General features: G+C 42.5%; 1 protein-coding gene across 5 annotated transcripts in view; it reads left to right on the forward strand.

Annotated features, from left to right (window-relative positions):
• Nucleotides 1–25523, forward strand: part of ARHGAP26 (Rho GTPase activating protein 26) — a 423871-nt gene that overhangs the window by 222388 nt on the left and 175960 nt on the right. For all 5 annotated transcript variants that reach the window (XM_077768849.1, XM_077768850.1, XM_077768851.1 and 2 more), the window contains exons 12-13: nucleotides 552–588; nucleotides 23306–23371. In XM_077768849.1, the coding sequence (XP_077624975.1) occupies nucleotides 552–588; nucleotides 23306–23371 (103 nt within the window). The remainder of the gene's footprint in view (nucleotides 1–551; nucleotides 589–23305; nucleotides 23372–25523) is intronic.

Consider the following 25523-nt stretch of genomic DNA (forward strand, 5'->3'; position numbering starts at 1 on the left):
AAAAGTTTTCTTCTTTTTGATTTATATACACACATAGGTTTTTTTTTTTTTTTTCTTGTTTTGTTTTTCTTTTAAGACTATGATCTTTGGGTCACCTGGGTGGCTCCATTGGTTAATTGTCCAACTTTGGCTCAGGTCATGATCTCACTGCTCTTGAATTAGGTCCTGGCATCGGACTCTAGCTGACAGCTCAGGGCCTGGAGCCTGCGTCAGATTCTGTGTCTCTCTTCTCTCTGCCCCTCCCTTGCTCATGCTCTGTTTCTCTCTCTTTCTTTCTCTCTCTCAAAAGTGAATAAACATTAAACAATTTTATTAAAGAATATGATCTTTGTTTTTTTATGGTAAAATTCCACAGGTGATTCTGATGTAAACACCCTTGAGAACAGCTGAAGTAAATACTAGGCAGTAGATAATTTTAGAGGGGATTAATATTAGGGGGCCACAAATTGCCTTCCATCCAAGTAGGGAGAGGGGCAGGTTGTAATTTTCTTGATTGAACCTGTGGGGTGGTATAAAATGCATACAAGTAAGTGTTTATTTTTATTTTCCAGGTCTACAACTCCAACAAAGACAGTCAGAGCGAAGGGAGTAAGTATGTCCCTTGGATAATTTCCCACAGCTGGGGTTGGGTCGGAGTTTTAAAAGTTGCTGCTCTGAGGAAGAGCCACCAGGGGGTGCTGTGGGCATGTTGGGTCTGCCCCTTTTCCCAAGTTCAAAGAGAGGTACTTCCAAGCTGACTTACCAGGTCAATGACTCCAGGGCATTCAGTGAGCTTGACTGGCAAGGCTGTAATGACACCTTGCCTTACATAACCCTTCACACTTCACAAAGCCTTTTCATGTATATTATCTCAGTTAATCCTAGTTCTTAAGAATGTAGCTCCAATCACCATTTAAAAGCCACTTCATTGAATAATACACAGCTCCGCAAGAACCTTGTCCTGTGGGAAAGCCAGAATTGGCCCCTTCCTGTTCTTGTTCAAAGGACTGGAAAAGCAACAAACTATCTTAATGATGGCATAGTAACTCTGTCTTCTTTGTTAAATTTTTGGAGAGGAAAGAGTAGAGATGGTAAACTGTAATAATATTCTTCTTTAATGGGAGTGACCCTGGGCAGTCTCTGTAGAATATCATTTCCCCTCCTGTTGACTTCTGAGCACTCTGGTTACTCATAATTTCCAAAGGCACCTGTAACCTTGTAAAGATGATGGGATTAAAATGAAAAGCTACTGCAAGAGCCACTGGACTGATGATACCTTGGTGCATAGAAGTATGAACCAGTTCCTTCCAGGCTGCTGACAAGAGTGCAGAGGAAATCCCTCTGTCCCCTTGCCTCGAATTTGCTTTGTAAAATACACTTGGAGACAAATTCGAAGATAGTCCTGCCATGAATTCCAGTGATAGCAAAAAAAAATCAGTAAAACAGGGCCTCTCCGTGTGGACAAAAGGATGAGGTATTTCTCTGTGTGTGAAATCCATTAAAGGAAAGAGATTTTCCTTTCGTTCTTTCCAAAATACAGATTGTGACCAGCAGTTTTATATAAAATACTAAGTAATTTGGAATGTTTGCTATTGGTAGGTTAAGAGGCCTTTCAGGGAGGAAAAAGGGTTTTTAGTTTTTGTTTTTCCCTCAAGAATTGAATAAGGGAACATTTTTTCAAGGAAATATTCAAGGAGACAAGTGCTTTTATTTCCCCTCTCTGTATCCTCAGTTGGGATTGTTTTTGTGTATCTGAAATCAAGCCTGGTTCTCTTGTTCTAAAATAACAATAGCAGGGGCGCCTGGGTGGCTCAGTAAGCTGAGCGTCTAACTCTTGATTTCAGCTCAAGTCATGATCCCAGGGTCCTGAGATCGAGCCCCACATCGGGCTCTGTGCAGGCCATGGAGCCTACTTAAGGTTCTCTTTCCTTCTGTCTCTGCCCCTCCCCTGCTCATGCATGCATTTGCTGTCTCTCAAAATAAATAAATAAACATTAAAATAACAGTATCAAAAACCACACACATAAAAATGAAAGAATATGGAAGGCTGTAGAGTAACTCACTGTAAGGGAGGAAGAACTAAAGAACTAGGCTTGAAAACATACCAGGTCTGGAGCCCCGGGAACAAGTAAGAAAGGGTCTTCTGAATAATAATTGTCTGAGGGTGAAGGTCTAAACTGTTTTTAGTAGTTGCCTCACTTGTCTGAAGATTCAGATTGTCAGGAATGATAACAACAGGTTGGTCTAAGTTGGCCTCATCAGGGGAAAACAGCACATGGTCAATGACAGTTTTAAGAGTATTGCATAAAATGGGAGCAGAGTAGTTTGCCAGAGGGAGATCAGGGAATCCACCAGAACAAGAGAAGATGGATGCCCACGCAGACCAAAATAACATGCCTATACCATGCCCCACACTGGGACACCCTACTCTGTAATAAAGGACCCAAGAACTGCGGGAGATGAGATGCATATGAATGGAGACCACCACCCAGAAGTTTGCTTGTGACTTGTGATAAACCTCTCTGGTTGAGATAAGGACCCATAGATTTGAAAGATGACCCTGATTTTATTAGGGGTCATGCCATCTGGTTATAGCATTCTGTAAGACTTTAGGGGATTATGCGTTTGGAAGCCAGTATCCTTTGACCCAGTGATTTGTCCTAAGGAAATAGACGAGAGTATGAAAATGTTTGTGCAACAAAGAAGTTCAGCGGAGCCTTGGCAGTAATAATAAAGACGGGGAGACAATCGGATGTCTACTAGGCAGTTGATTAAAAATAACAAGGCCCTGTGTAGTCTTTAAAAACAACAAAAGCAATCTACATGTACTTGTGGAAATGGTGCCCACATTATGTTGTTAATTGAGGTTTAAAAAAATCGGGTTACAGAGCAGTGTTCTTAGTAAATTATTTAACTCATCTAGATATAAGGATAGAAAAAAGTCTGGAAAGACGATTATCATGAAACTGTTCATTTGGAGAGAGGGTAGATTATTGGGAGGGACTGACCTTCTGTTTTTTTCTCCATGCTTTGCATTGTCTGCAGTGAGCATATATTTTAAAATCATAGCCATTAATAGATCCACCACTTACTATCTTTAAGGATGTTTTAAGCATATGAGCTTAGTTAATATTTGAAACACTGTGTGAGATAGGTACCTTTGACCTACTTTGTGTATTAGGAAATTGAAGCAAATAAAGTCAGGGGGCACAATTTAATCCGGATTCTCTGTAACTCCAGAGGTTCTACTGTTAACCACAGGATACTCTGCCTCCCAAAGAAAAGAGCAATTACAAGAAGTTCCATTTTGGAGAACACAGACCCTTGCAACAGTTTGCTCTTGGCATCCCATTATTCAGAGTACAGAGAGCTGGCTGCCTGAAGTGTCTAATGATTTTTCAATTGCTTACCCTTTCATTTGGCAAGCTGGAGAGAAAAAAGATGGGTTAAAACATATTGGCCACTTTTCCAGGAGTAGTTTGGATAGAAGTGATGTTTTAAAGTACTTTTCCAAGAACTGTTCTGTTCACTGATGTTCAAGCTCTCAAAACCAGAGTAGGGTTCTAGATGAATGCTTTCTCACCTCCTCCGGCATGGGGACCCCCTTTTCGCATCACAAAATGCTTTAGCCTCCCCTCCTTTCTGATGTGGTTGTACTTCTCATATCTGTGGATTGAAGTTAATTCTCATTTCCACTCCACTTCCGTCCAGAGGGCTCCTCTGCCACAGGTGGCGCTATTGTGCAGGGTCTGAATGTTCAGCAACTCCCTGTCTGTCTATACCACAGTTGAAACTGTTATGGAGGGTAGTCAATCTGATAGGAATTTCAGAGTGTGGCATTGCTCTTTTCGCCTTGAATATCTGAACTCTAAACGGCTAGCATTTTCCTTTCTGGAAAATGTTTCCATGGGAGTTTGAATACCACCATTTTATCCCAGAGCCAGAATGTAATTCCTCTGAGGACAGTTCTGAATTTATTGTTTTCATCTTCAGGTTCCTCTCAGGGCATACAGTGCCTGTGGGGTATCAGAGCCATAAATAATGCCTGTCGGCTGCTGGTATTTTCCAAATGGCCCAGTTGTCAGGGAGAGGATCAGCAGATAAACAAACGTACATTTCTTCTGAGAGCCTTTTTCCTCTCTTCTTCTCTAGTCTCCATTTGAATCTCAGGTGTAGGGGGTGGAATTAATCCTACTACCTGATTTGTGGCCTGGGATCATCACGGGGCCCTTCATCTGTTCATTCATTCACTCATTCATTCATTCATTCCCTTTTAATTCTCTTCCCAACTGTTACTTCTTTCCTCCTCTGAAGACCACCATTCTAATGTGCACTCGAAAATGTTTTTTTGAGCAGTGTGTATTTTTTATCTACCTGTATTTTTAAGTTACATAAATTATAATATGTCTTGTTCTTTTTCTTTGCTTCTTCAGCGTTATGTTAGGGGCCATCCCCATTCCTCTGTCTGCTTCTAGACTGTGGCTTCTGTCTGCTGCGTCGCCACGGTCTGTAACACTGTGTATTTGTTTTTACAGAGCTGCACACTCCATCTTCTCATGCTTCCACCTCCTCATGACCACCACCAACACCACAGTGAACATCTTTGTACATCTTGTACATCTCCCTGTGTGAGAACTTCTTTGAAATATACCCATGGGGAGAGCTGTTGGCCAGTCAGAGGGTGTGTGTATACCTAGTTTGAGGGAGTATTTCTCCAGAGTGGTCAGTCCACAGTCCCATTAGCCCTACACGAGAATTTCTTCATTTCTGCCGACTGTAGCCATTATTCAGCTTTCTAATTTATTGTCAACCATATAAATAGAAAATGATAGCTTATTATTGTTTAAATTTGGACTCCTCTGATAATTACTATGTTTGAACATCTCTTCATGTGCCTATTGACTGGGTTTCCTCTTCTGTTTATTGCCTGTGTCCTTCACTCATTTTTTCTATTTAATTTGCCATTTTTTATGTTGATTTGTAAAGTTTCTTCTATATCTTATATATTCATCCTTTGTTGGTTGTAGACATTTTAAATACATTTTATAACCTTGTCATCTGTGTATTCTGTATGATATTCTTACTTGACTGTAAAGCCTTCTTACATATTGAAATGTATCTTCTTTTTTTTTTTTTTTTCACCTTCTAGTTTATGATTTTCAGGTTGTGTTTTAAAGAAGGCCTTTCTAGGGTGCCTGGGTGACTCAGTCAGTTAAGCTTCCAACTCGATTTCAGCTCAGGTTATGATCTCATAGGTATTAGATCCAGCCCCATGTCAGGCTCCCCACTGGGCATAGAGCCTGCTTAAGATTGTTTCTCTGTCTCTTTCTCTGCTCTCTCAAAAATGAATGAAAGAAAGAAAAAAAAAAAGGAAGAAAACAGGCCTTTCTGACCCATGTCACAAAGATAAGCATGTACATTTTGGGTTATTTTGGCTTCAGAATGCTTTCTTTCACACTGAGGTTTCTAATCCACTCCTATCTACCATTGTATGTAGTATTTCATGATGATCCAGTTTCACTTCTATCCACATGAAGACTCCGTTTTCTCATGAATGTCAATTTTTCTGCTTTTGACTTACAGTGCCAGCTTTATCGCATATTAGATTTGCGTATCTGAGCTCTGTCTCTACCAATACCTCTCAGCTTTTCATACAGTGTCTTTGTGCCAAGTCTTAATATCTGGTACTCTACTTTTTTTTTAAATTTTTTAAATGTTTATTATTTTTGAGAGAGAGAGAAAGAGTGTGAATGGAGGAGAGGCAGAGAGCCAGAGGAAGACCCAGAATCTGAAACAGGCTCCAGGCTCTGAGCTGTTATCACAGAACCCAGTGCAGGGATTGAACTCACAAACTGACCCTTAAATGACTAAGCCACCCAGGTGTCCCTGGTACTTCTTAAGGTTTGACTTAGCTACTTATGGACCTTTATCCTCCCGTGTAAATTATAACATAAGTTTTATAAGCTCCTCACAACCTTAAAACTTTCCTTTAGAATTGCTTTGAATTGTATAGATTAATTCAGAGGAATTTGACACTTTTATAATATTCAGTCATTTCTCAAAACTTGAGATATCTTTCCCTTTATTCAGATAGCCTGTGTCCTTCCTCAGAGTTTTAGTTTTCTGCCTAGAGGTCTTGGGTGCTGTTGGTCAAGTTAATCTCTCCATGTTCAATTCAAAAACCAGTCTGCTACTTTTGCCACTTCTTACCAGGGATCCTGCTGCCATCAGTGGCCCTTCCCCGGGTTTGTTCATAGAATGTTAGGAATATACATCAGTGGTACTGAGTTTTCTCTAGTGGTCCAAATTCTTGCCTGGCAGAGCAAGGAAGGGGAAAAATGCAAGTAAGGATCCTAGAGAGGAAGGGAGTATGGTTTGTTGTTCCATGAGCTGCTTTACCGACCACACACCAGTGCCAGTTATTTAGGCACCTGATACCTGTCATGGATTTGCCTCCTTTCTCATTGCAAAGAATAGGACTCTGCCCTGGGTAAGAACCCCTTGTCTCACCCCACACTCTCTGGCCCCCTGTGCCACCTCAGTGCATATCTCCACAGTCTCCATGTCCTCTTGCTTGCCCTCCCTTTGACTGCAGCTGTGAGATTTCCTCCCCAGCCACTCTGTGAGAATTGGTTTCTTCTCCTTTGAAATGAGCTCCATTAGGAATCCAGAGAAGAAGCCAAGAAGTGGCCTATTCCCTTGTCCTGTAGTCCCAGCTGAGGAACAGTTAGAGAGCCGAGAACTTGTCCGCGAGGATACTCCAGTCCACTGCACGCGAGTAAGGGAAAGGCAGGCTTTCCTAGTGTGGACAGTTAGAAGTTTTAAGTAATAAATGTCACTGCCTACTTAGTTCTGAAAAGATTAGCTTGTTTACAGAAACGCTGCCCTCCCACTGCTTCTCCAGCTGTTAAAAGGCTGAAGGCTGACAGCCGGAGCCACAGAGAGCTCACTCCACAGTGACTCTGCAGTGCCACTTTCCTTCATGCGAATATTAACTCAGATTTCATATGTTAATTGGATTATTTCGAAGGAATATGCCCGGGTTGCCTCAGACCTGCCTTCTTGTGCACTTCAGACTCCCCTCAATGCCGACCATCTGGCTTTTCAAGAGGACCTTGCCGTGGTTCACAGTGCTTCCCACTCTCGTTCCACGTGCTCTGGTTTGCTGCTACGTGAACCGTCTGCTTGGTTTCCCAGCAGGAGTCCAGCCTTCCTGGAGCACTTCATTCAGTTAATAGCTCTCGGGGTTCTTAAGCGCCTGTGACCCCGGGCAGTGGGAGTGCGGAGGGGAAGGACACCCACAAGTAGAACGTGGACCTGTGCCTTTAAAGAGTATATGTTCTGCTTTTGAGTTTCAGAGCACACGGAGACGATAGCCAGATGGCCCATCGCACGTGAGGGTGCGTGTAATCGTCGTGCTCTCTGCAGATATACCTGCTGTACAGACAAAATGCCCTAAGTCAGTTGGTTGAAGAGTGAGCCCAGAATGGGGTTCCGGTCGAGGCCAGAAGGAAATAGAACGCTTCCTCTGCTTCCACGTGTCAATCCCTTCTTTCCTTCCAGTCTTTTGCTAATCTGGTACTTTGACAGGAATCCTCTGTGTTTGTGTAATGCTCAAGAAGTTGCTGGAGTTTGTTGTTTATACTGGGATGTAGGGGAGGAAGCAGTGATTGGAGAAGGAATGCATAGTTGGAATTAGGATTCAGTCATCTGAAGGGTGTAGACGTTGGATCTCCTGAGCAGCTTGAAAAACAGTTAATTTTTGCTAACTCTAAAAATCATACTAACTCATTGTAGAATGTGAAGGAAATAGAGCAGTGATTTTTCAGAAATTCAATAGAAGTCATCTCTCATATCACCCCCAGTGATATTTCCTTCTTGTCTTTTTTCCATGATGTCTTACATGGATTTTCTCAATGTCAACATGTATTTTGACTTACTTGGCATTACACTGAATATACTTTTGGCATCTGGCTTTAAAAACTTTACAAGCATTTTCCCACGTCATGAGACTTGTTTATGAATGCCATTTGCAACGGTTGTTTAATATTTTGTCATAGGATTATGTCCGCATTTGTTGAACTATTTCCTGTCATTGGACTTGAATGTCCTTTCCAGATTTTTTCTCTTATGAGTAATATCAACCCAAACACTCCTCTACATCAGTTTTTACACATACCTCAGATAATTTCCTGTGGGTAGGCTCTGCCATGTGGATCGGAGAGAGCTGTTGCAGTGGAGGGCCACGTGAACGGTGTGGCTTAGCTTGCTGGCACACTGGCTCCGGAACTGTGGGTCAGTACAGGACATCGTTCTGCTTGCCTTGCCTTTTATGTAAAAATGGGGGATAAATAACAACACCAGCCTCCTGAAGTCGCTGTGACGATTGGAGCTTAGCTAAGTGTCTGGCGCATTAGTTAAAAAATGTCTTATTACCATTGGTTCTTATCCTTCTCATTATCTGGTCGTGCCAATTACAGTGTTGTATGAGAAGGGGACAGCTCACTGGAAGGGCAGGGGAGTTCGTGCAGGGATCAGGGAAGAGAATGGAGAGTGAAAGCTGACACCCCTGCCCTTGTCAGGCTTGGCGCCTTATGGGTGTTAGTTCATTAATGATGACGTTTCTCCAAGTGGGATATGCACACTATTCGTGGGGTCTCAGATCATTTTAGATAGTACCAGACACACGTTTTAAACTACCATTTGGATTTACATATTTATTTCCACATTTATTAGGGGGAAAACACATGAACAGTAAACCCTCAGGTTTTCTAAATGTTATTGCTTAGCCAAGGGGGGGGGGGGGAAGTTTTCATTAAAGAGCCAAATAAATAGTAAATATATTCAGTCTTGCAGTGCTGTTTAACTCTTGATACTGTAGTGTGAAAGCAGCCGTAGACAACATGAAAACAAATGCATGTTTGCTAATAAAACTTTATGGGCAAATCAGGCTCTGGTGAGTATGGCCCACATACTATAGGTTTGTCAACCCTTAGACTACTTGTTCAAAACTTAGCCTTGTGTGACGCTACTTAAGATGGCATAAAGTTATGGCAGGCAGCATGAAAGTGCTACCTCCTAGTTGCCGTTAGTGGAAATGCTCTTCACGACAACCCAGTTTGCAGATGAGCGTTAGGCTTCACAATCCAGGTAGCATAGCCAAGAAGTAGTGGAGCTGATGCTCAAGGACACTCCCCACATCCTTCCACCCACTTCTTGATCTGTGTGAAGTCTTTCCTCTGTTATGCCATCTTGTCATTTTGTGGCAAACCCATTGGGGCTAGAAGGCCCTTCATCATCAGCTTCCCCTAACCTTCTAGGCTCTTTGCTATTGAGAGGCCATCCCATATTCCTTCTCAGTGAGCCTCCTCGCTGGAACTATCAGGGGCTCCTCACGTGCTGTGCATCATGCTGCGGGACCGTTAACATATGTCAGTGACTCTGAGGCTTCCCAGGCACGGAACCATAACTGGCCCACTGCCCTCGTGCAGGCATCAGCACAGCCAAAGCTGCTTGTGCTACTGTTACACACGTTCATCATTCCTTAAGGCATCATTCAGATCACATTCCCTGATGGTGATGTATCCAGGCTTTTCTTGTTCTATGAGGATCAGATTGAGGGCGCGGAGAAGAGGTGGTAAGGTGCCATTACATTGCTCTGTATGCCTATAGCCCTGCCTCTGATGTATACATTCCCTTCATCTCTGTGCCTCAGTTTCTGTGATCTGTAAAACAGAGAGAGAGATCTACTTGTAGAGATGGTAGGGAAGGACTTCATGGGATCCTGTGGGTCACTGTTTTTAAGAGGTTTTAAAGTGTTCAGACATTACTAACAGTCCAAAAGTCTGATGAAAGCAGTAGACGACAGTAAAGAGGGCTTTCTTTCTCCTTTCACTTCCAATCACCCTCGGCCTTTTGCTGTTAGAACACCCACAGTTGAGAGGCAAGAGAAGGCAGCCACTGGTAACTAGGATCCCTGTGGAATCAGAGCCATCCAGTGGCTGCCAGGTCTCCACTGGTGGGTAGCTTATAAATAGAACATTTCCCTTTTTAAATCTGAGAAGGATGGGCTGCATTAATGGGCATGGCGGCCTGGCCTCCTGAGCACTGGCCCACGAGACAGTCAGCTGAGTCCACCTTCCTTTCCAGCTTTCCGTCCACACCTTACAGGCCAGGGCTGATAGGGGACAGGCGCTCCCTCTCTCCCTTGCCTCAATGCCCTTCCAGCCTCCCACCCCGACCCCACTGGGCCCTTTTGCTTGCTCTTTTCCCCTCCCTCCTGTGCATGGCAGGTGTCCGTGGCTGCCACTTTTATCTCCTGAGCCACAGGCAGGCGAGACTGTGTAATTCTAGCTCATGTAAGTGCTGACTGTCTCCACCTTGCTTCCCATTATGACCTGTGTGTGCAACACAGTGGGTGTGGCTCACATGGAACTCAAGATTATATTTAGTTGAGGGGCAGTGCCCTCGCTTGAGATTAACCCTGGCTGAGGGGCTGGGGGCTAGCAAAAGAGAAAGGAAAAGGAGTGGCTTGCTTTCTCAGAGATTTTAGTATATGGGATCTCAGCTTTTTTGTTTGGGAGGGCCCCGTCCTCCAAGGATGTGACTGGTGATGGCACTTCCCTGGCTAGCCTAGACCATCAGAAGTCTTTCTGCTTGTCTGCTTGTCTTAAATGACACTTAAGAAACCATCCTTTCATCGTAGGCAGGTGTGAACCATGCCTTGGCATCCTAGTTTGGGATTCAGCCAATGAACATCAAGCAAGTCCTGGCTGCATCTTGAACTTTTAAAGCCCAGTGCATGGGGTTGTTGAGGCATTGACTGAAAGATTTTCCTCAAGACTCTCGATGAATGTTTCTTGAGCACACACATAATACCTGGACAATATGCTCAGGGTTTGATGCACCGTCTTTTGTTTGATCCTTAAAGAACCCTATGAAGTAGATATTATTGACCTCGTGTAAAGATGAGGAAACCGAATCCTCATTCTTAACGCATACTTAAGGTCTATCAAAGTAGTCCCTTCCTACCCTGATCACACTATTCAGAGTGTGCAACTCACATTCAGCATGAAAGAGTCAGCAGAGGCTCTCAAGTCCCGTGGCCCACAGTGTGGATAGTGTTGACTGGTAGCTGGGAGCATAGGCTGTGCAGAATTCTTACATATGTGGGCTATAATCCCAGCCTCACTCCTTACTGGCTCTGTGACCTTGGGAAATTAGTTTCCCCAGGGCTCAGGGTTTTTTATCTGTAAGATGGGTATAACTTTATTACCTACATCATTGGTTTGTTGGAAGGATTAAATGGGATTAGGATCAAATAGCTGTGCCTGGTATTCTAAGCAGTCATTCAGTGCCATTATCTGCTGTTGTTATTACTAATAACGTTATTACCCCCCAAAGCATGACAGCAGTCTCTTTATAGTTCCTCAGAGTGCTTTTATAGACATCACCTTATCTGATTTTCCCAGCGCCTGATCTGTACATTGGAGAAGGGTCCCAGAGGCGAAGTATGCCCATCTCCCACAACCAATTAGTGGCAACTTCAGCCACAAATGTTCGGCCTCTGATTATGATAGTCATCTCTAAAACAGGCAGGAGGTAAAGGCAGGAGAAGGATGTAGGTGGGCAAAAGAAGTTAGTTCTCTGCTTCAAACACTTCCTACTTTCAAAAAGCTGATGGTGATCTCATTTGGTTGAGAAATCAGTGCACAACCACTTATCCCTCAAGGCACAAAGGAATTGAGGCCTCTCGACTGCGATTCCTTCTCTGGTTGTCCAGATCACCAGGTGAGAGACAAGTGGTACTGATGAAGTTGGTTGGCATTACCGCGGTATGCATTAAGCATTGCTCTTTCACTGCTGCCTGGACTGGGAATTGTCAGGTGCACTGGGAGACTGCAGACGTAGAAACCCACAAGGAAATAGAAGCCCGCAAGCCGATCCGTGGCCCTCAGCTCATGCTCTGTAAGAATCCAGACACTGTCCCTTCAGCTGCAGCATCTTGCTGAGAACTGGATCTCTCTTTACAGCTCTCTTAGAGCCTCTCTTGACTCTGGCTGAGGGCTGGCAGGTTTATTCCAGGCCAGCCAGGGATTTCATCTCTTTCCTGCTGCCTAGTTTACTTTCTTTACTCTGTGTCCCTCTTGGCTTCCTTTTGTGTGTATGTGTCCCTAGAAACCACGAGAAGAAGATAGGTGTCTTTGTATCTGGTAGGCTAGGGGGAAAAATTTGATTGGCAGCATTCATGCTTGGAGGTCAGGGGATGAATGAGATCCCAGTCAGTCTTATTTGCCTTGTGCTTCCTGCCGCAGGGCCTCTGAACTCTAGAAGGCACCAGTGTGTTCAGCCAGCTGCTCAGCATTTGAGGCTCCTGGCATGTGGGGACTTCTTTACCTATTGGTTTCTGGTGTCTCAGCTGGTGAAAATGTGGACTATATCTATTGCTTCATCCAGAATATATTTATTATATTTATTGACGCTACAGTAGTGAACAAGGCAGATAAAGCCCCTGCTCTCATGGAGTGCTAATGAGAGAAACTGACAAATGGCAGGTAAACAAAAGTATACTTTCATATGCAGAGAGGGGCTAGGCAGGATTGAGAGCAAAGAGATAGAGCATAACTGGAGAAGAGAGAACCATTCTAGATACCTGGAGCAGAGAGGCCTCTCTGAAGAGGTGACATTTGAGCAGAATCCCAAACAAATGGAGTGAGACATGTTAGGAGCCAGCAGAGGAACCAGCATGTGCAAGGGCCCTTGCACTGGAGGAGGTAAACCAGCTGTGTTCAGAGATTATCGGGGAGGGACTGCAGTGCCTGGATTGGAGGAGGCCAGAGGGCCAGTGGTCAAGTAGGCTGGGACTAGACCATGTGAAGCCATGGTCAGGAGGAAAGCTTGTGTTCTGAGTGTCATGAGAAGTCCCTGGAGGGTTGTGATCAGGCAAGTGACATATAAGCCACTGTGTATTTTTAAAAGATGGCTCTAACTGCTGGTGGAGAATAAACTGTATGGAGAAAAGGAGAACCACCTGGGAGGTTATTCAGTAATCCAGGCAAAAGATGATGGTGGCTTGGATCAAGCTGTTAGCAATGGAGATGGTGGGAAGCAGTTGGGTTCTGGATGTGTTTTTAACTGATGACTGATGAGGTTGGCTGATAGATGGGAGTTGGGGAGAAAGCAAGGAATCAGGATGACTGTATTGAAGTAGGACATCTTGCTGGTAGAATATGGTACCCTCTNTTTTTTTTTTTAATATATACGTATACCACCTGTATTGTTACTGTGTACCTACTATTTTTCTTTAATGAGTTCACTCTTTTTGACTTAAATTTATTTTATAAATATAGCATGTCATGCTATGTGTAATAAACAGGTAAATTTCTAATATTCATTGAAATAAGTCCACAACTACAAGTATTACAAATATTTGTGAATCATTTGGAGTCATTTCATATAGCAGTTGTGGCACAAACAGCATTATATACTGAGATACATAGCACTGGTAAATGGCTGTTATTAGATGGGGTCTGTGGAACAGATATCAATAGGTAATTAATAGTCAACAATCATTTCTGTTCATCTTTAATGATAATTAGTTTTTTTTAATAAGCTTATTTTTAAATTTATTTTTCATGTTTTTTTATTTATTTCTGAGAGAGAGAGAGAGACAGCATGAGGAGGGGAGGGTCAGAGAGAGAGGGAGATACAAAATCTGAAGCAGGCTCCAGGCTCTGAGCTAGCTGTCAGCACAGAGCCCTACGCGGGGCTGGAACCCATGAACTGTGAGATCATGACCTGAGCTGAAGTCGGACGCTTAACCAACTGAGCCACTGAGGCGCCCCTAAGTTTATCTATTTTTGAGGGAAAGAGAGAGAGAGAGCTAGGGAGGGGTAGAGAGGGACAGATTCCCCAAGTAGGCTCTGTGCTGTTAGCACAGAGCCCGATGGGGTCTCTATCTCACAGACCATGAGATCATGACCTGAGTTGAAACCAAGAGTTAGACTTAACCGACTGAGCTACCCAGGTGCTCCTTTAGTGCTACTAGTTTTAATTGCTTGGCATATAATACATTATTGTCCCAGGTGTGCTTCTCAAACTTACTGGAGTACAACCTGTGGTAGGGTGCCCACAAGCTCCGTGGCAACAAGCATGGATGATCCCCAGCCCTGGTCCCTGTCTGACTGGTCACGTGAACTTGAGCCGAAGAGTAGAGAGTAGATGAGGCATGAGCCCTGGAGTCAGACTGTGACAGTCCTGCTTCCACCACTCATTAATGCCAAGGCCTTAACAGAAGCTCCTCAACTTCATCTGACTTGAGATTTCCTGTCTACAGAATAGGGGTGATGAGGAGGACACAGTGCGTTTGTGTGCGTAGCCCAGAGAGTGTGGTCTGTTCAGCAAGCGTTAGCTACTGCTATCATTGTTACCACTTAACATTGTGAGCCTGGCTTTTCTCATCATGAAAAACTTAACCAGATACGTTGGGAAAATTGGTTAAGCTATAATATATGAATATATTGTATAAACAGTGTGAAAACATAGCAAGAAGTTGTTAGTGAGGACAGTAACAGTACTTGCCCCATGCGATTACTATAGGGTTAATATGAACTTGGATATGCAAAATGTTTCATCACCTGGAAAGTTTGACTCAAATGTTGGTAATACAGCTAATGACCACCTATTGAAATACCAAGTAAGTCAGTATATACATGTATATATATATACACACATGTATATATATATATATATATATATATATATATATAATTCATTCTTTGACCCTCACAACACCTGGGTCAGTTATCCCTGCTGTACAGGTGAGGAAAGTTAAGTGCCAGGTGCAGCATTTATCCTATGAGTGTACCGGTCAGAGGTGGCAGAGACCTCAGGTTAATCCAGGTCTGTCTGGCATCAATGCTTATTGTTCTCTTCCCAGATGCACACCACTTCTGTCTGGGTGACTTCAGTTAATAGCAAAGTTGGTACATAGTCCCTGAATGTATATATCTGGGGAGCAGAGTATAAGACAGAGTAGGCAGTAGTGTGGGATGAGGCACAGAGTCTTGGAGTTGAACTGTGATTATAAACTGGCTGTTGGTAATCCCTGAAGTAGAGAATTCACACGTGGATAATTAAGAAGCCATTGGCCACCTTCCTGGGCCCCATTGGGAGCTTCTGAGAGCTGCTACCCTGAAGACTATTTCCCAGGGGCCACAGTCATGAAGCCCTGGGATCTCTGGGTCTTCACATGATGAGGAGAAAGGACATGAGTCCCCTGAGTGTGTGAACCAATTGGAAATCTATTCTCCAGATGGATATGGAATTTAATTCAATGTGGGTGTTTCCCTTCATGGCTTTTAATAGTGTTGAAATTGATTAAATTCAGAATGAGTGAGGTAGTCCAGACTTTAAAGAGCAAATCACTTTGAGAAATTGAGTACATTTCTATGGTGAGAACATGCCCCTTAAGCTGTCCATAAAATGGTGGCCTGCTCATAATAACACCGGACAGTTTCCTCTATCCATCCACATTAGAAACAGGGCAGTAACTTCCTTTACCTTTCAGTTCTCTCACTTTTATGTAAACACCCAATACTTCCAGCAAATTCCATTTCTCCTGTAAAAATTGAAAGATTTTTGTTGAATAAGATTACTGGGATAAGATTTTTTAGGCTAGGAAAAACCTGTTGAAAACCAGCTTTAGAAAAATGGGTTATGTGTTCTCGTGTGTTGAGCTAATTCAATAGATCATCTCCTCTCTTTTGGAAAAGGATTTGTCTTATGAGATCTAGAATTCCCAGGATCCATGTATGCGGTAACTTTGGGGTATGCCCCAGGGAGGAGTTTTCACACACTGTATGTCTATTAGTCAACCTGTGGTATGGAAAGGTCCCTTCCATTCAGAATTAGTGATTGGCCACTCTATGCCAAATTTATTGGTGTTTTGAGGAATAAGGACTGGGGTGGAGCCAACAGCTGGTCAGTGATTTTCAGTAAAGGGGCTCATGGGCTTGAAGGATGAGGTGGTCTCTTGGATGGCCAACAGTTCTAAGGGAGAATGCTCTTGTTTTCTAGGGCTGTTCTGGACCTCAGGCCTGTCTTACTATGTAGACGACCCAGATTGTATGTTGTGGAAAGAACCCTCACACCCTCTGTTTCCACCAGCCACAGCTTCATACTGTGTATAGTTCAGTGATGATAATGTATTGATGGAAAGGCAAAGGATTTCTCCAAGTGTTTAGGGAAATCAGAACTTAGTTTTGTCTTCTCTGTTTTATGCTTTGGCTTGCACACCTTTTGTTTTCCCTTTCTCTTAAACTCATTCTTGGGGCTGTACTGCTAGGTAGTGATACCTCTTCATATTGACATAGGAAGGAAGGAAGTAGTTAGGCCAGACTATTCATATCTCTATTTAACACTTATATCTTCACAAAAGATGAAAAATCTACGTACCAGAGCTTAAATAATCCATCTGCTCTCTGGTTTATAACAGTTGGAGTTTGGAGGGTCATTTTGACCACATCATGCTTCCCTTTAGTGACTCTCCCCATCATACTGAATATCCAACATGACAGTAGACAGTGAAAGGCAGAGGTAGAGTACTGAATAAAAGAAATAGGTAAAGATATACACGCACCCTTGCTTTCATGAATGCAAATCTGGTTAGGTAGGCAGCATCATAGAAATGAATATAAAGTTACAATTATGTTACACACTCTGAAGGAGTGGACCGTGTTAAGGATTTGGGTTCTCCTCATGAGAGCGCTGGGGTGCCACCAAGAGATTTTAAACAGGGAGGTGACATGGTCTGGTTTCATCCAGATCATGGGGGCCACAATGTGGAGGGCAGATTGGAGGGAGCCAGAGGAGGTAGGAGGACACCAGTGAAGTAGCCATCACAGCAGTCCTGGTAACAGATGATGGAAGCCAGCACCAGACAGAATTGAGGAACCTGGTGATCATTTGGATACTAGAGTAAGAAAGAGGGAGAGCGCAAAGGGTTTTGCTTATGGTTTTATTGTAGTTCTTACCCTCTACCACCACCTATACACCTCATTTTCTTTTAGGGTGGAAAGAGCCAGGGAAAATATTTCAGGTGAGGTACCATTTGTTGAAAGCAACTACAGAGCATGTCTACCCACCTGGGCCATCAGCTTTCTCCTTTTAGGCAAGAAAGTCATTGGGTTGAGTCTTCTATAGTCACTTGTTGTTTCGAGCCCTTTACAGTAAACCATCTGTTTCTGGATTTAACCTGCTTCCTTGCTCTTGGTATTTGGAATATCCAGGGTATCGAGGCGTAATAATGTAAAGTCCAGCATTCTGCCAAGCATCCTCCTTCTGCTCCCCTAAGACCCTCCAAGTTGACTGAGCATCAGTCCACCTCTCAGTGCTCCCGTGTTCTCCATACAACTTTTTTTTTTTTTTACAAATAGTTTATTGTCAAATTGGTTTCCATANTCCATACAACTTTGAGAAAACAGGTTTGTGTGACCCTCCTCTAAAAGGAGACAAAGCAACAAGGCTTCAAAAGTAGAAGTGAGGAGCACCTGGGTGGCCTGCTTCAGATTCTATGTCTCCATCTCTCTCCTCCCCTCGCCTGCTTGTGTGCGTGTGCGCGCGCGCGCTCTCTCTCTCTCTCTCTCTGTCTCTCTCGCTGTCTCAAAAAAGGAATAAAGGCTCTTGAACGCCGAGAACAAGCTGAGGGTTGATGGGGTGGGGGGAGGGGCAGGGGGGTGATGGACATGGAGGGCACTTGGAGGGGATGAGCACTGGGTGTTATATGGAAACCAACTTGACAATAAACTATTTAAAACAAAAAGAATAAACATTAAAAACATTTTTTAAAAAATGAATAAACATTGAAGAAAATGTTGAAGTGAAAGTTAAGTGGATGATACATTTCTAACCTGTCAGGTTAACCTGGGTATTTGGTGGCAGCTCTGTGACAGTCATCATATTGATACCTGTCTGGGCTCCCTTGTGCATTGTGGGCAAAGCTGGAGGTGAGGCTGAGGGAGGAAGAGAAGCCAGTCGAAGCTGTCGCGGTAAGATGGTAGATGGCAGGCGTAGGAACCACTGGTCCTGCAACAATTCATCGCGAGTCAAATTAACGGAATAATGCAAGCCTAGTAGATATTTAATGAGAGATTATTCCCAGCGATTATAAGGATACAGAAATTGCAAATAAATCCCTGACCTTTTGTGAGCCTCAGCTCAGTGAAAGAGCTGAATCACCTGCTTGAGGGGATTAAGGACAGCCGATTCCATCTGGCGGACTGCTCAGACTTTTTTTGGTCATGAACAAACTCTGTTTGGTGGTGATCGTGTTCTAAACCTTTTAGTGGGAACTTGCTCTTCAGCGGAGGAGATCTCAATTAACTTAGATTATGTACCTGCCAGGCAGAGATCAGAATTAATGATCTCTAGCTATGTATTATAATCACCATTGTATTAGTAGTACTCTGTACATGGTAAATAATAAAGCAGTTGTTAATCATTAGTAACCAAATCGTGACGTCAGCAGGAAAGTCAAGTTGATGAGAAGTGTGTGTGTTTGTGTGTGGGTCTTTGCGCATGTGTGCGCGCGCACACACACATACACACACACCAAAGAGACACAGGGAGATACAGGGATGTCCCAAGGCAACAGGCAATGTAATAATTATACCAGTTCCAGTTTAGAGATTTAGAACAATAGCTGTTAAACTGTGTATTATGAGTTCCTTACTGGCAACTGCTGTTTGATGTGAATTCTGTTTCTTAACACAGTAGTATCTGCCTATAACTCATCATTATACAGCTTGAACACTTAGAGGCTAACAGAGAGTTACCTTGAACTCTGGCTTTGCCATATGTGAAAATGTTACACTTTAGAACTCAGACAACAAATATATACTAATACTGTGTTCTCTGTGTAATGGGTAAGGCCTTTCTGTGTAGCATCTGTGTAAGATTATTTCAAGAAAAGGAGCTAGCAGATTTAAAACAAATGAGAGAACTTGTGTTGGGACTACCAAAGGAGAAATACTAACTTAGAGATTTTCTAAAAAGGGGCACTTTGCTTTGCTAATTTCAAAAAGAAGTCATTATAATCAGTTTAAGTTAGTGGAATTTATTTTTTTCTGGATACGCTTGGAAGGTTCCATTGAATTTTTTCCCATTAGCTATTATTTGCCTAGAAAAGAATCTAGCTTCTTTTTTTTAAATTTTTCACATTTATTTAATTTTTGAGAGAGACAGTGCAAACAGAGGAATGGCAGAGAGAAGAGAGAGAGGGAGACACAGAATCTGAAACAGGCTCCAGGCTCTGAGCTGTCAGCACAGAGCCCTCCATGATGCTCGAACCCCTGAACCCTGCCTGAGGTCATGACCTGAGCTGAAGTCAGACGCTTAACTGAAACCGACTGAGCCACCCAGGCACCCCAAGAATCTGGCTTCTTCTGGTAAAACATGAATAGGTTCAAGATCTCATGTGGTCCTGCAGGTTTATCTCTAGCTCTGCCCTTATTTCTTCTGCTAGTTGTGCCGATAGCTTTACGAGCAGGTGTTTTTTGGTCACTGAGGTTGTCGTTGTCACCTGCCGGTTTTTTTCAAATTTTCCAAAACTTGCATCAGTGCTTATGGGGTAAAAGAAGCACAGTGCTTTTTGTCCAGGATAGAAGCTCATCAATGCCTCAAACAAGACCATGTCCACAAACCTCTTCTTAAAGCATCCAAACTTGGAATCAGCAGCTCCCCAAAGCACGGTGCAAAATGGTGGTTCTTTCTCTCTTGAACTACTTGGATTGTCATCCCTGTGTGTAAATCCTGTTAATCACCTCTCAGAAGAAGAACTAAAAGGCTTCAATGGACTATGGAGTCAAAGTTATGAGCATTTTGGAAACCTCCTTAAGTACAAAAAATAATTTCCCCTATGACACATAGTTTCCAGTGGGCTCTGTGTTCTGACTACTGTCTAAAGGAATGAATATCCTCCTCTGCACATGAAAAGATGTCTGACATCATTAGTCACTAGGGAAATGCAAAATCAAAACCACAATGAGATACCACTTCACACCCACAAAAGAGCTATAATAAAAAAGACAATAACAAACACGGGCAAGGATGTGGAGAAATAGGAACCCGCCTACATTGCTGGTGGGAATGGAAAATGGTGCTGAACTTTAAAAAGCAGTTGGGCACTTCCTTAAGTTCAGCATCACGTTACCCTATAATCCAGCTATTCAGTTTCTAGGTATATACTGAGGAGCAGGAACTTGTACACAGATGTTCCTAGCAGCAGTTCATAGCCAGAAAGTAGAAACCACAACCGAAGAATGGGTCAATAACATGGTTTATCCAGGCAATGGAATATTACTTAGTCATAAAAAGAAACGATAGACTCATGCTGCAACATACATGACTCTTGAAAACATTATACCAAGTGAAACAAGGTAGACGCAAAACAGCACCTACTATGTTTTCATTTATGTGAAATGCCTAGGATAGGTAAGTCCATACAGACAAAGTAGATGAGTGACTTTTAGGAACTGATGGAAGGCAGAAATGGGGAGTGACTGATAATGAGTATGAAGTTTTTGCTGGGGGGTAATGAAAATGGTAGGGAATTAGATAGTGCTGATAGAGTCATAACTTTGTAAATATACTAGAAACAAATGAATTTTGAGCTTTAAATGGATGAATGTTATGGGTATGTGAATTATATGTCAGTAAAATTGTTACTTTCAATAGTCTTTCCCTCGACTCTAACAGGCATTTCGCCTGTGTATCATAGTTTGTTATTAAATTTGGGGAAAATTGATAGCATGAGTTGATGGAGTTTCATTTGGAAGAATAATTTCAATCTGACTTGCAGCATTGAGTCACTCTGTACTACCACGTACAGAGTAATACTTGGTTTATACTAGGAAAAACATGAGAGTGAGTTAGTACAGCTTTAAGGGAATAAGAGCAACGGTTTATATAGCAGGTGGGCTCCTGGAAGAAAAACACTGTTTTCCTCCTTTTCTCGTACTTTACTGACTGTCCCAGAGGCCACATGTGGTTATGATAAGTATCAGTGCTAAGTGTGTATGTAAGAATAAGAGTTATTTAGTTTCTTTTGGGAAGAGAATTTATAATAAATAAGCATTTCTTTTTAGTTTGAGGAATTCTTAGTGATTTTCTTAAGAATTTTTATTTTCATTGGCTCACAGTTGACTGCTACATGTTAACAATTAGAGAAATGTGCACCCCTGTTTGCTGAAGCATTATTTACAGTAGCTAGATTATAGAAGCAGCCCAGGTGCCCATCATTAGAGGAATAGATACAGAAAATGTGGCATATATACACAGTAGAATATTATTAGCCATAAAAAGGAATGAAATCTTGACATTTGCGACAACATGGACGGAGGAAGAGTGTATAATGCTAAGCCAAATAAATCAGAGAAAGACAAATACCATATGATTTCACTCACGTGGAATTTAAGAAACAAATGAAAAAATGAACAAAGGGGAAAAAAGGAAGAGTAAAGAACAGACCCTTAACTATTGAGAACTGATGGTTACCAGGACGGAAGTAGGTGGGGGCTGGGTGAAATAGGTGATGGGGATTAAGGAGTGCACTTGTCTGTGGTGAGCATTGAGAAATATATGGAATTATTGAATCAACTGTATTATATACCTGAAACTAATATCACACTGTATGTTACCTTTACTGGAATTAAAATTAAAAACTTAAAAGTATTTGAAAAGGTTCTTTTTGGATTAGATCAAAAAATGAGTTCAAGTTCTGTGCAGTTCTCATTTTTTACAAGTTTATTTCATGCCCTGGGATGATGACAAATTATTTTTAAATATTTACCTTCCTACTTTCTATCATCCTCTCCTCCACTGTGAAGCCTTAGTTTGTAAGATGTCTTGCCTGATGCCCCAAGGTGCTCAAAAGGTAAACGATCTACCTCTCCTCACTGGGTAATCAAAGCATGGAGATGAATTTTGATAGGTTCCCAGGCTCATTGCCAGGTTGGGAAATTGGTTCTGTGCCATGGAAAAGGTTGCTGCTATTGACCGTTTGTTTTCTGAGTCACATTAGTGGGGTTTATAGCAGGCGGAGAACTCTGACTACCTGCTGACTTACCACACCCAGTATTGCCTTATGTTTATCCCTCAGGTAACTTCTTTGTGGTAGGCTATTTTAATTTTCCTCCAGGTTACTTTTTCTTTTTTTTCTAATCACCTATGCAGGATTTGACCTCTTTCATTAAAAAGATTTTTTTTTAATGTTTATTGATTTTTTGAGAGAGAGAAAGAGAGACAGAGTGTGAATGGGGAGGGACAGAGAGAGAGTGAGACACAGAATCCAAAGCAGGCTCCAGGCTTTGAGCTGTCAGCACAGAGCCTGACATGCGGGCTTGAACTCACAGACTGTGAGCTCATGTCCTGAGCCGAAGTCAGACACTTAGCCATCTGAGCCACCCAGGTGCCCCATTGACTTCTGTCTGTAGTTCAGGGTCATACTTAAGGCATTGGGTCAAAGGGCTCTTGAGTGAGTCTTCCACTTACCAGCTCTGCAGCTTTGGTCAGGATTTATAGCTTTGCAAATATATTACAAATGAAGCAAATGTCAGTTGCTTCATCTATAATATGGATCCAGTGATAGTGTCAGCGTAGAGGACATGCTAGGATTAAATGAGATAATCTATGTAAAGCACTTACGCAATTTTTATTGAGCCACTGAATTCATACTTTTTAATGGAGATAGGGAATCAGTTCTACAGCTCCTGATAATAACAAAACAAATGGTTTCAGGGATGCCTAATTATTCCTTTGGTCAAGTGTTCATCACCCTATGTTGCAGTTCCTTCAGCTGTAGAGGACACCCTTGCAGAGTGACTGTGACAGTTAAATGAGATCATATAAACAAAGCACGTAGAGCTGTACCTGGCATGGGACGCCTGGTGGTTTAGTCAGTTAAACATCTGACTCTTATAAAAACCTTTCCAAATAAACAGAAATTGAAAGAATTTGTCACCACGAAGCCAGCCCTACAAGAANCTCGGGTTCTGTGCTGACAGTGTGGGATTCTCTCTCTCTTCCTCTCTCCCTCTCCCCCCGCTGCCCTTCCCCTGCTTCCTCGCTCTCTCAAAGTAAATAAACTAAAATAAAAAATAAAAGAATTGTACATGGTATATAGTAAGTTCTCAGTGAATGCCAGCAATTTTTAAAATCATTCTTATATGTGGCTGCTCCATGAGACTGACCAATCCCAGGCCTGTCAGGCCTTGTCCGAGGACGGTACGTGCATGACCGGCAACCTGACTGCCCTTTCTTCCTCTTGCAGCTGCACAGTTGGACAGCATTGGGTTCAGCATCATCAGGAAATGCATCCACGCTGTAGAAACCAGAGGTAAAGTTGTTCACCACACGGCATTGTTCTCGGCAAAGGTCCTGCATCTGGTGAGGTGTCCAGCCTGCTACCTGTTTTCCTATTTTAAGTGACTCATTAACTCCCCAAGTGCCGTTGTCGGTGTGTTTCCATGAGTCGTGTTGCTCTGAAGCAGACGCTTTCAACCGATTTGCTGTCATCAGCCTCTTTGGCTGATACGAGAGTGTTTCAAATGCACGTGTCAAATACATGGGATAATAATTTAGTTGGTGGAATTCAGTTAAAATATTGAAAAACATAGTTGTGATGTAATAATACATGTGCTTCTTTGTTACCACTTGAAATAACAAATAATAGTGGTGGGTGTCATAACTGGCATAATTCAGAAACACAGTTGACCCTTGAATAATGCTGGTAGTAGGGTGCTGAGCTCCCACCCCTGGCCAGGCAGTCAAAAATCTGCATATAACTTTTGACTTCCCCGGACAACTAGTAACAGCCTTCTGTTGACTGCAAGGCCTTACCTATAATATAAGCAATCAGTTAACATATAATTTGTATGTTATATGTATTATACACTGTAATACTATACTAAAGTGAGCAAGAGAAAAGAAAATGTTAAGAAAATAAAAAATATAGTACTATACTGAATTTATTGGAAAAAGTCCAAATGTAAGCAGACCTGTGCATTTCAAACCCATGTTGATCAAGGGTCGGCTGTAGTGATACTTCAGGGTGTCTACAGCAGTCGCCGTGTATTAAGAAAATACCTGGTTTCTGGCCAAGTCTCAGGTATTGCTCATGCTGTGATTAGTTTCTTATGATGGAAGGGAATGTTTAATTTCAGTTAGAGGGTCATGAAAGTAAAGGTGTAATGGTTTTCCTGTCTGAGTTTAGTGACACCTGAAATTCTCCAGTGGAATCCCAGGGTATGTGGACACGTGGTTGAAAACCGTGCTTTGGGGAGCTAGTCCCTGGCAACTCTCCAGGTAGGCAGAAGGGGTCAGGCCCCTGGTTTCCTGCATCACTGCTGTAGTCAGACTCTGCCTGTAGCACACGGACCTTTCCTGGGCCTGTAGGAGCAGGACTTGGACATCAGGGAAGCTGATTCATCCCCATGGTCTCCATTCCCCTCCTCAGATGTTGCCACAAAGGAGATTTCTCAGTTCCGGCAGTCTGGAGCTTTGAGTGTCTGGTCTATTGTACCCCTGAGAAAAGCTGATAACTATCTTTTCTGTGAATTTGATTTGAACCATTGTCAAAGATGTGAATCTTACTATTCCCCAGCCTCTGAACCCACCAGTCTTTTTTATTGAATTGAAAGAAGTTTTATCTTTTAAAGTAGGATCTATAACTCTTACTAGTTAGGAAATATAAATATCTTTATAAAGTCTATGAAGCATTGAGTAGAAGGGGAGGAGAAAAAAAAAACTGTCTGAACCTCTCCTCTTACCCGGTCAGAAAGTGTTCTTCCCAAAGTAGTTACTTTAATGTATGCTAAGATATTATAAATGTTGGCATATTTCTGCTATAGCTTCCTTCAGTAGAGAGTTAAGGCAGCTTGTGAAGATAAGTAAAGTACAGTCAGGGAATATAAAGTCGAAGTAGGTGACATTTCTGGGAATGGATCTGGAGGAAATAAGGACACAGGCAGGTTGAGCCATAAAGACGTTTATGCTGTGGTGTTAACCTGAAAAATCAAACACTGGCCAAATGTTTCAAAGAGTGGTTAAATCAACAGTGGTACATCCACGTGGTATAAAGCTGTGAATCACAGAAGCTGCGAATCACTGAAGCTGCAGTAGAAATATATTTATTGGCATGCATGGTTTTCATTAGTACAAATTAAATGAAAAACGAAAGCTATAAAAGAGCCTGCACGGCATGAACCCACTCTGGGGAAGTTAAGGGCGGGGAGTTATGTGCACAGGCATCTTTGCCTGGTCACTGGTCTCTCCGCCGTTCTTACGTCTCCCTGTGATTTATCTACGTGCCTGAATTGCAATGTCTAAATTTTAGAGTATCTATCACTAAAGCAATTTTTTGACAGGAATTTTAATTTTCATTTGAAAAGAAAACACTAAGGAATAAGAGGTACAGGGTTAGTAAAGGTAGAGGCATAAAATGGAGCCAGAGGTAAGTTCAACACAACCCCCCCCCCCCCCCTGTGACC

Source organism: Crocuta crocuta, unplaced genomic scaffold (genome assembly GCF_008692635.1).
Source record: "Crocuta crocuta isolate KB4526 unplaced genomic scaffold, BGI_CrCroc_1.0 scaffold64, whole genome shotgun sequence".
Lineage (NCBI taxonomy): Eukaryota > Metazoa > Chordata > Mammalia > Carnivora > Hyaenidae > Crocuta > Crocuta crocuta.